Raw genomic sequence first — 9,835 nt, forward strand, 5'->3', positions numbered from 1 at the left:
CCCAAAACACTAAATCACCCTGACAACACCTTTTGAGGAGGGTGCAAAAATAGGAACAAAGATTAAGAGGTTTGATTAAGTGTGAAAATTAATTCTCTGCCCTGCGCTCAACAACTAAACCACCTCTCTTGGCCAATAACGAAACACCTCATTCCRGAGTGCACTTAACAGCAAAAACCCTTCATACACTAATGGAGCTCCAAGCACTGGGCAGTTTTTCTATAGGTGACAGTTTTACAAAGACTCAAAGCCTTACTAATTCTTCCAAGGAATTGGTTAGATCAATGGAGCTCTCACATTTTTCTTTCTAGGAGTTGTGATATGCAGCAAGATCTAGCAAAAAAATGTATTTTTGTTCTCTATTCAGTTCACCCCAAAAGAACATGCTTTTCAAGAAAGGGCAACGTTCTTGGGCACAAGTACTGGAATGCTATATGAACAACTGCCATTGCTATATTCTGCCTTAAGTGCCAGGAAGAACATATTAAGCTGTAAGGAACGCAGTTTTGTCTACCCAGGAAAGAGAAAGCTGCCGTGTCTCCAAATGGAGGGCAGATCTCAAATAGAGCAGTTTTCACAGACACAATTCATTTCCATTAAGGGCTCAGAGTATCAGTCCAGAAAATAAGAGCTAAAGACTTCCTTCAGCTCTGACTTCAAGTCTTWGGAAACGCTGCTTTTGTTAAGCCATCTCTTTACATTTCTGCTGCCTTATATCTTGCTTTTCTATAYTCCACAGTTTACTCCCTCCGTACAGTTTTCACTGTTGTAATATGTGCAAAATAATTTCCTTCCTTCCTCAAAACAAATGCTCTGTCCTCTTCCATCAGTTCCACAGGTTGTTAAAATGCCAAATGTTTGCTGCCCTGCCGACTGATTGCTGTAGGCTCCAGCTGGATAAATCCATGGGAAAAGCCTCCGTCCTGTAACTCTGTGCATTCTCCACAGCAAATAGCTGGTGCCCRACTATAGGACTACAGCTACTGCCAAGAAACAGGCATCCCAAAACTATGAAAAATAAATATATTAGTTTGCCTGAGCACACATGAGTGTTCGTGTAACATCTTATTTTGGCAAATATAGGCATAAAGAATGATTTCTAACCACAAAATGATTATGAATTTTGTTGCATACTCACAGAAAGTGCTTGTGAATGCTGCCAGTTACTTTCATTTCACAGCTCCTTTCGGATGAGCTGTTGCGCTCTCTTAAACRCTACCCAGCACCACATGCAAACTCAGAGGTGCTCACAGGGCTTAGCACYGACACAGAGAGGGCACTTTTTACATGACAAGCCCCAAATACCTGAACTCCACAACATATAAAGCACAGCCATGAATGCCCTCTTCCGTGCACCTCCTCCTTGCATGTTCCGAGTGTGCAGAGCTACTGCAGCCTCCCGGGCCTCAGGAAGGCAAAGAAAGCAGCGCCTCCTCCAGCATTAGATGAAGTGAATTCCTCCTCCACAGCCCTCTAGGACATATTTTTCAGGGCWAGGAATCTAAATACAAAGCACATACATCTTTCCTCAGTCATGGAAATACTTGTTTCAGGGAAGTTTTTCTTAAAACAATGATTGACAGAGGCAAAATTCATTATCAGTCCCTAGCTTTGGTAGTCACCTGTGAATTCTGGCCCCTAAAGACTCCGTTTTGAAGGTGTGAGCACCTGCTTCGTAAGTCAGCCTGAACCGTGGGAGGTAACACCTAGGAAAATTAGGCCATCAATGATTAAAATTATGCAAAGTAACTAAATCTGAGCATAGAGATAATTAAAGCTCATCAGCCTCTGAATCTAAAAAAATCCCTTTGGATTCTGCCCCGGCAGAAGCGGCTAATCCGCCACACGGCTGCGGAGCAGCGCTTCAGGARCAGCTGCCGGCTCTTCTGGGGCACCTCTGGAGCCCACATGTGTCCAACCCATCCTGCTTCCTCCTGGCTGGACAGGTCCTTAAATGTGAGGAGTTTCGGCGGGGGGTGGAAATCCCACAATTCTGGTCATAAGCATCAGCGGCTGGTGGTCTTTAACAAGCAATTACACTGGAAACATCCCTGACCTCCTGCTATCCCGCTAAGGGCAAAACCCCAGGCAAGACCTTTCTAGGGAGGAAACAGGGATCTCAGACACTCTTTGGCAGCAGAATCTCCGCAGGCTTTTAAGCGGAGTAGCTGATACTTCCCATTACTTTGCCCATCCACGAGGCATCGCACACACAGCTGGCATTACTGAGACTGACTGCATCATCTCTGTTTAACTCCAACAGGCCCTTGTAATTAGTGAAGAACCAACCGCAAGCCTTCTGTAAAAATCAAATCTCAWTTTTTTTCCCATTTGCCACCATTTAGCTTCTGAAAAGCTTTGAATTTCCAACAAAGCAAGGAGTTTTTTCTTTTTTTCCTCTCTAAATCCCTGTCTTGTAACATAGCAACCACTACCAAAATGAAAGATTTAAACACATAATCATAATTCTGGAAAATCTATCTATTCCCAGTGAACATCAAAGTTGCACATCAAGGCTAATATGATATAAAACATTGTTTTTAAAGTGATGACTSACTGACGGCTATGCAACAAATAAGCAAGCACTTGGTACCTTTCTAATATACAGCAACTTCTTGCTCCCTTCAGGCTATAGGACTTTGAGCAACCTCCTGAGAACCAGGAAAATAAATAAGATACCTACCCTAAAGCTTTTAAAATTAACTCTACTACATATAATTCTGAAATTCAAGCCAGAAAGGCAGTCTTACACTAGGACATCACTAATGAAAGAGAAATCTTTAATTTTTGACACTCAGTTTCCCTAAATTCTTTCTTCTCATAAGGCAAAATAAAGCAAGCTGTCTGGTAAAGCTCAGCAGAGTAACAAATGAGGTACCTACAGCTCAAAGTATTCTAGGTATATCCTGAAAAAAGAGTAGGTTCCAGTAAGAATAGGGGTATTGAAAGGGCTTCCCGTGTGAAGCGTCAGGGATCCTGTGCTGCTGCCAACTGCCCCAGTTCCCAGCCTGGGAATACGCACGGATAACATCCCGAGCAGGCTGCTGATGCCCAGGTGACATGAGCAGAAATGTCTGYCTTCTCCTGGTTAACACAAAACCACCCTGCTCACAGAGCACTGGGGCRGGCAGGTCCTGCTCAGGGTACTGCAGATTCACAGCGTTTCACTGCCCGACGCCTTCTGCCACCGTGAGGGGCTAGATGAGAAGTTTCCTTCCTGGGCAACTTTGGCAAAGTTCTCTCTAAAGCTACAAAGACACTAAAGTTCAAAGTCTATCAACTGCATTTTCAAACAGTAAAACCCTAGAAAYAGCAAAATATCACAGACAGTTTGAAATACTGTTGGGCCGAGGGTTATATTAGCCTGGACATCTCGTGCTAGTTCTTTGGACAGTTTATGCCAGTCCCCACAGACACCTTGCTGGGCAGAGTGGAAGGCTGCAGCACAGCAGGGAGAGAAAGGCTGAGGAGCCAACGCTCACGGAAATTGTGGCAAAGCAACCRTGCTGTTCTCAGAGAGCACCGGCTTTCCGTCTCCACCAAGAGTGGCACCATGACAAAAGCACCCACCGTTTGCAGATTCTCMCTTGCGGGACTCTGCTGGCTCTGCTCCGAGCCCTTACCCTCGCTCACACATTAATCCATTGCAGGATCAAAAAGAGAAGAGCTGAGAAGCTGGGGACAGACACGTCTGCTCCCTGCCTGATTGCCCGGGAGCCGCCATACCCCAATCAGGTGTCACCTGCAGCCAAATCAGCGARACAATCTCACCAACTATTGTCTTTGAAATTGATATGCATTTGGGCAGGAGCAAAAATCACCCCCTAAGAGCTTTTTCATAGGAACTAATCAAGAAACAGAATACTTTTTTTTATATACTTCCTCTCTTCTGCTAGCAGGGTGCACAGAAACCATCAGCATTTGATTCTGAATGAACTCAACAATACAGTGACACTTTTACAGATATGACTTTCTGAGGAATGCATCTCGCAAGGGCACTGGCAAAGGTTTGGGCAGCACCTACCAAACTCATGGCTCCATCGCTGCTTAGTCCTTCTATTAAACACAGACAGTGAGATTTGACCACATGTATATAAAATGCTAGCAGTCTCGAAGCATTTTGCAGTCAACCCCAGAACATTTMACATGAAAATTTAAGCAATGTCTTATCTTCTTTGCAAAGCAAATGAAGCCCTCTCTACGCTAGCCTGACCAAGCATAATGGCATGAGAAAGGAAATGAGATCCTCACCTCCCTCCAGAGCCAAGATTGAGGTAAACCAAGTGAGCACTTGGAGACTGCAAAGTTTGCTTCATTTTAGGAAGTGCCTGCAATAGAGCTGCATAAACACTGCTCCGTTACCCCCAATCAGCTCCCATTTTCCTCAAGGAGGACTGACATATTTTTTACGAGGAGATGAAGGGGAAACATTAAGGAAAGATCATGTTTTCAGAGCCAGTGAAAGCCGAGCTATGCAGACCTGACCAGGCTCGGAGCAGCTAAGGAAACAGTTGAACAGAATCCGCAGCATCTGTAATTTAAACATATTCCTATATAAAACTGTAATCACTGTTGCTGCAAGAACAGCTAATGGCAACAATCAGAAGCGTGTTATTACTAAGTGATAGCCCTAATAACGATGAGTAATTACAAAAGCGATGGTTTTTACAGACACAGATGGAAGGCATCAAACGGGAGGCAGGCGCATGCAGACAGGGCACCGCGAAGGCCGTGGTGCTACCTGGGGCAGGGCTGCAGCTCTTCTCCTCGTCCTCCTCCTCCTCCGCAGGCCTCCTTCTCCTCGAGCGGGGGGCAGCCGCGGCCGGCGCCCAGGGCCACGGCGGCCACACGGCGCCGGCGGCTGCGCAGGCCGGGGGCCGGTCCGGCCGCGCCGCAGCTCCTCGAGCAGGGGCTCCACGCCGACCACGGCGTCGTCTCGCAGTCCCTGGCCACCACGCACGGCCTCAGCGCCGCCGGCACGGCCTCCTGCGCACACAGGCTGCGGGAGAGAAGGGACAAGGGCTGAGGGCGCCGAGCGCGGCTCGTTCTCATGTTTTCGGCTACAAACACCCCGTCGTGGCCTGGTCGCGCGTTACGATTGCTGCCAATGCATTGCAAGTTAAGGGAGCTGTAATACAGTGATTATAGCGCTCCTTGGGAAAACACAAGTGCAATTCAGCATGCTGAGCACTTTCCAAATAATAATTCTGCTTCACCTYCAGTTCAAAGGGACACAGAAGGCTGCGTGAGACGTGAGCACAAGAAGAACCAGAACTTCATCACTGACCCAGCACTGAGAGCAAAAGGGGAGCCCACAAGWACTGCTGTGGCTACAGACACCCAGCCCACGGGGCCGCACGTCCCAGCAACCCTCCCCACGTCCCGCGCCCAGCCCCACAGCGACTCCTTCCCTTTCCCAAACAGAAATGGAGTCACATACAGCAAAAAAAAAGAAAGGCTGGGTATGCCTGGCTTTGCTTTCTGCCACGGAACCAGCGCAATGAAAGGAGGTCACGGTGTTTTCAGCCCTAGGAAGCCCCGGGAGGGCCAGGAAGGCGGCCGCGGCGCTCGCAGCCCCGGCTCTGCTGCCTTTGCTACGAGATCAAAGCACCGCGCAGGGCCCAGCGGTGCCAACCCAGCCCGGCGAGCTCCCAGCGAGGAGGTCAGCTGGAGACCGAGACACAAGGGAACAGAGCCTCAAAAAGCAAAAATAATAATAATACCAGAAAAAGTCTCAAAGTTACAACAGCTTTTCAAAGTATATAGAAGTAGTTGCATGCGGCAAGTGCTTCTGGAAGGGGACAAACTCAAGGCCACTGTCCTTCCTCACTCCTTGACTGTGACATCCCCCACAGCCRCGCGGGTCTGAAATCGCTCCCTTCTATCCCGTCAGCAACCACAGTCACTAACGAGCTCCCCAAACCAGAGAAAAACCTCCCGTTGTCCCTCAAAATCTTTGATAACTGAAACTGAGAGCTGGGAAGGAGGTGCTGGGAGAGGGAGGGGATGAGGACAAGCAGAGAACTAGGAATTCCCCCATTTCCGCACAGTGTTGCACTGATGGTGCCAAAGAAACCGTTATTTAGCTCACTTAAACTCAGACAAACCAAAGCCGAAAAAAATGTTGGGGTGCGTTTATTCACTTTATTTATGCTTTATTTGCATCAAAATTAGTCTGCATAAAAAGCAGRAACAGGTGTGGAGGGAGTAGCTAAACCTAAGGTAAAGGCGTGGCTCCTTATGAAGTATGTTTGTATATGAATTATGTATAAAGTGATGCAAACATCCTATTGGGAGCAGAGGAGACAAAGACGTTCACCAGCTTTTCCAATTCACAGAGGGGAGCCAAAGTTTTAAAGTCACCTAAGCTTCACCTTCAGCTACAGCTCTGGAAAGCCATTTCCACTTTGGGGGAATTGTAAATGGGACTGGAATCTTCACTGAAATCCTGAAGAAAATCAGGTCTTTGCGATGTGCTTGGGGCTCTTTGAAGCGAATCCTGCTTACCCAATTCTCGCCAGAGAGCAGCCCTGCGTGCGTGCGGATTCACCAGGGCCGCTCCGGGCGCAGGAGGCACCTCTGCCCCCGGCGCTCGCCGCCCGCGCAGCGCCCTGAGGCCCGGCAAGGCCCCCGGCGCCCCCGTCTTGCCCTAGGAATCCCTGCCCGGCTCCCGGCACGGGGGAGGCGGCGTTGCTGGCGCTGCGGTGAGCGCGACCTGGAGCTGGCAGTTCCACCCTGCTCTTCTTCTGCTCGAGCAGCCGCTTTTGAGAGCGTGGTACGTGGCACAGCCTCACAGAATGGGAAGCTAATTAAATTGTACCTGTTCATTCAGAGCGCGGGAGCCCAGTTAATCATGACACCGAGCAACACAAAGAGCACCCGCAAATACATGCCGCTTCCTCTGGCACTACGTCCAGACAGAGTCTTTCATGTCACAGATGTATCTGGGGCAGCCTAAAGCAGACAAAGCTCGGGCATGCAAGGCAGCCTTGCCCTCCCTGCTCCACGTATGTGTGCACCGCTGTGGCAGTTTCCAAGCRAGCAGGGTGCACAGGAGAGGAGCAAGGAAGCGGTGTGGAGGTGAGACACTGTGCAAGTGCTCTCTGCAGACTCCTCTTCTGCATATCATTTATCTAGGTCTCCCTTTTCGGGGACAACCTGATGACTGTTTTGTAATAAGGTACTCACACAATTGGTACCTTTTATGTTGCAGGGACTGATCCTGTAAAACCACAATTCTTTTCACAACGTACGCTAAGTTGTCTGGGTTTTAAGAAGGGTCAATCAGTTAAAGAGCAGAAGGATGAAGACTGTCACCCAAGTCACCCCTCTGCCTCCCTGGGCACTGAAGGAGGAACAAGCCACATGCAGGAAAAACGACTAAAGCAAAGAAAACCTGCCAAGTTACCAAACTTTTCACACTACGAGGGTAACTGCCTGCTCTCTCTCCTTGGCTAACATCACCCTCTGACGCCAGCAGTCTCGCAGTGTCTGACAGGATCCCAACCCGTCTTTCCCTCCGGAAGCTGGCAAGAGGCCCTTGCGAGGATCCGGGCCGAACTTCAGGGCCCTYGAGAGCTGCCAAAGCCCTTCTGGAGGCTCAGGGTGTCACACACTAAATTCGTGCAGCTGAGGCTCCCCTGGCTCAAAAGCGGCCGGCCCTTCCGGCAGCRGTGACAGGACTGGTTTTCAGGCTCATTTCTGCCCCTGCCGAGGGGATTTGATCTCTCCGAGTGCAGGGCCACAGCTACCAAATCACATATGGCTGTGCAGGGCTCCCACCTTTGTACTGCACAATTTTAAACCTATCAAGAGAATAGAACAGTGTCAACAGCAGCAGCTGTGAATAATTTTTCCTAAAAATGCACTATAGTGCAGTGGCTAAGTGCAGTCCCCTAGGACATGGATAATATGAGTTAAAATTGCGCAAGCAAACAGACATCGATGCTGTCCTTGATGGATGGTCTGTCCCTTGGTTGAATTTGACCTCATATATAAAGGCAATGAAATCAGGTCCCAAATCTAACTCAATTTCTATCATCATCACCATCACCACATGGAATTAGGAGTTAAAAAATGCATATCTAAAAATGACTCCTAATCCAAATGTGAAAACCCTCRAACTGTTTTCTCCTGACTTAAACATCTTAGTATGCTTAGTAGTGCACACTCCTCGCTTGTGAAAATCAAGAAAGACTTAATTAGGATTTAAACACTTAGCTCTTAGGCACTTGTACTAAATCACAATTTAGGTGACTAAATAGAAAAAAATGAACACAAGTGCCTTTGTCTCCATAGTCTGAAGATTTTCACAACTGTGACATGATAGAAAGGCACACAGACATTTTAGYATGTGTGTTTATTGAGGCTTTTTAAAAATATGGAAGTGTTTCTGCTTAATTTTGTAGACAGACACGAGACTTAACACAAGATTAGAACTTTTTCCCATCTGAAATAGGATGAGGGAAATCTCAAACTCTTTTTACTTTTCCTTTTCCACAAAATGAGCTTCAAAAAGCTTGAAAGCATATCTACAAAATCATTTTATTCTGATGTTGTTCCCTTTATTCTCACAGATACAAAATGTCTGCACCAAAATTATTTCCCAGCAAAAATGGGACCTGGCTCAAGTTTAACTGCGGTTCGCCTCTCTTAAAGCGTTTGTCAAAGCATAAAGTTTTGCCTCAGCCTTTCCTCTCCCTGCCCCCGTCTCCCACGCGTTCTGACAGACGCAGGACACACAGACCCCGTTTCTGCCTCGGTTCCTTCGGCGCCCCGCGGGGCCGTCTCCGGCGCCTGCAGCTGGTGTGCAGGGAAAGGAACGAGCCGAGCCCGCTCGCGGCGCGCGGGGCCGCAGGCACTCGGCGGAGCAGCCAGAACGGAGCTGCTGCCAGCGCTCCTGCCCCGAGCACAACGCGCGCAGGCTCGCAGCCTGTAGAAACAGCTTGTGCCCTTTCTGCCGAGCAGCCGCTTCTGGCACGAGGAAGGGCCCTGGCGCGCGGGGCCGTCCCGGTGCTCGCTCTCCGTCACATACGCACTGATGATCCACACGGGGCTCTTGGAGAAGMCGTGAGAAACTTTGATGATGGAGAGTGAACTGCAGGGCAGATGCCCCTTGTTAATCCYGCAGAGGCATCTTTGCCCTCGCGCTATAAACCCGCAGTGAGGGCAGGACACGTTTCCCTCCCTCGCGTGGCCCTCGTCCCGGCCGTCCCCGTTACCACCTTGCTTGGGAAATGAGGCAGCAGCAGAACCAGCGCTGGGAGTCAAAGAGGGACAGCCCCTCCTAACCACACAGCCCAGAGACTTCCCTTAAAACCCATCCTGAGACTCTTCCCACCCATCCTGAGACTCTTCCCTCTCTTTCCTCAGTTTTCTAGAAATTTAATTTGTCTCTCTCATCGGTACTTACTCACCAGGCTGGCCTTATTCTACACTTGAAACCGCAGCCAGAAGGAAAGGAAAAAAAACACAAATAGAGCTTTTCTTGCCAGCTTTACAGCAGACTTTTGGCTGCCCGCCAAACTCTGCTTCAGGGTTATGCAAATGCATTTACTYGTCCTTATCAGTAGCCAAAATATCATCACTCTTGTAAAGAAACAGCTGCAAGATCTGGTCCCTTCTTCCAAGGAATACGAGCAAATATGTTGCACAATAAAAGGTGYCCGACACTAATACAAAATGTTTTATGGGAATTGTTGTCACAGGTATTTTGTRTCGGTGACACTCTAGCTCTGGCACTTAACGCGCAGTGTTACTTTGGATTTTGGGTTTGCAAGTTCAAGCCTCTTGCTGACCATTAAATAAATACATGTTTTAAAAATAAGGAAAAAAA

The 9,835-nt window shown here is 48.4% G+C and overlaps 1 protein-coding gene across 1 annotated transcript in view; it reads right to left on the reverse strand.

Annotated features, from left to right (window-relative positions):
* Positions 1 to 9,835, reverse strand: part of THSD7B (thrombospondin type 1 domain containing 7B) — a 232,648-nt gene that overhangs the window by 168,481 nt on the left and 54,332 nt on the right. Inside the window, exon 5 of the mRNA XM_026040879.1 lies at positions 4,742 to 4,999. Within this exon, the coding sequence (XP_025896664.1) occupies positions 4,742 to 4,999 (258 nt within the window). The remainder of the gene's footprint in view (positions 1 to 4,741; positions 5,000 to 9,835) is intronic.

This window comes from Nothoprocta perdicaria, unplaced genomic scaffold (genome assembly GCF_003342845.1).
Source record: "Nothoprocta perdicaria isolate Ctin4 unplaced genomic scaffold, notPer1 scaffold_27, whole genome shotgun sequence".
Lineage (NCBI taxonomy): Eukaryota > Metazoa > Chordata > Aves > Tinamiformes > Tinamidae > Nothoprocta > Nothoprocta perdicaria.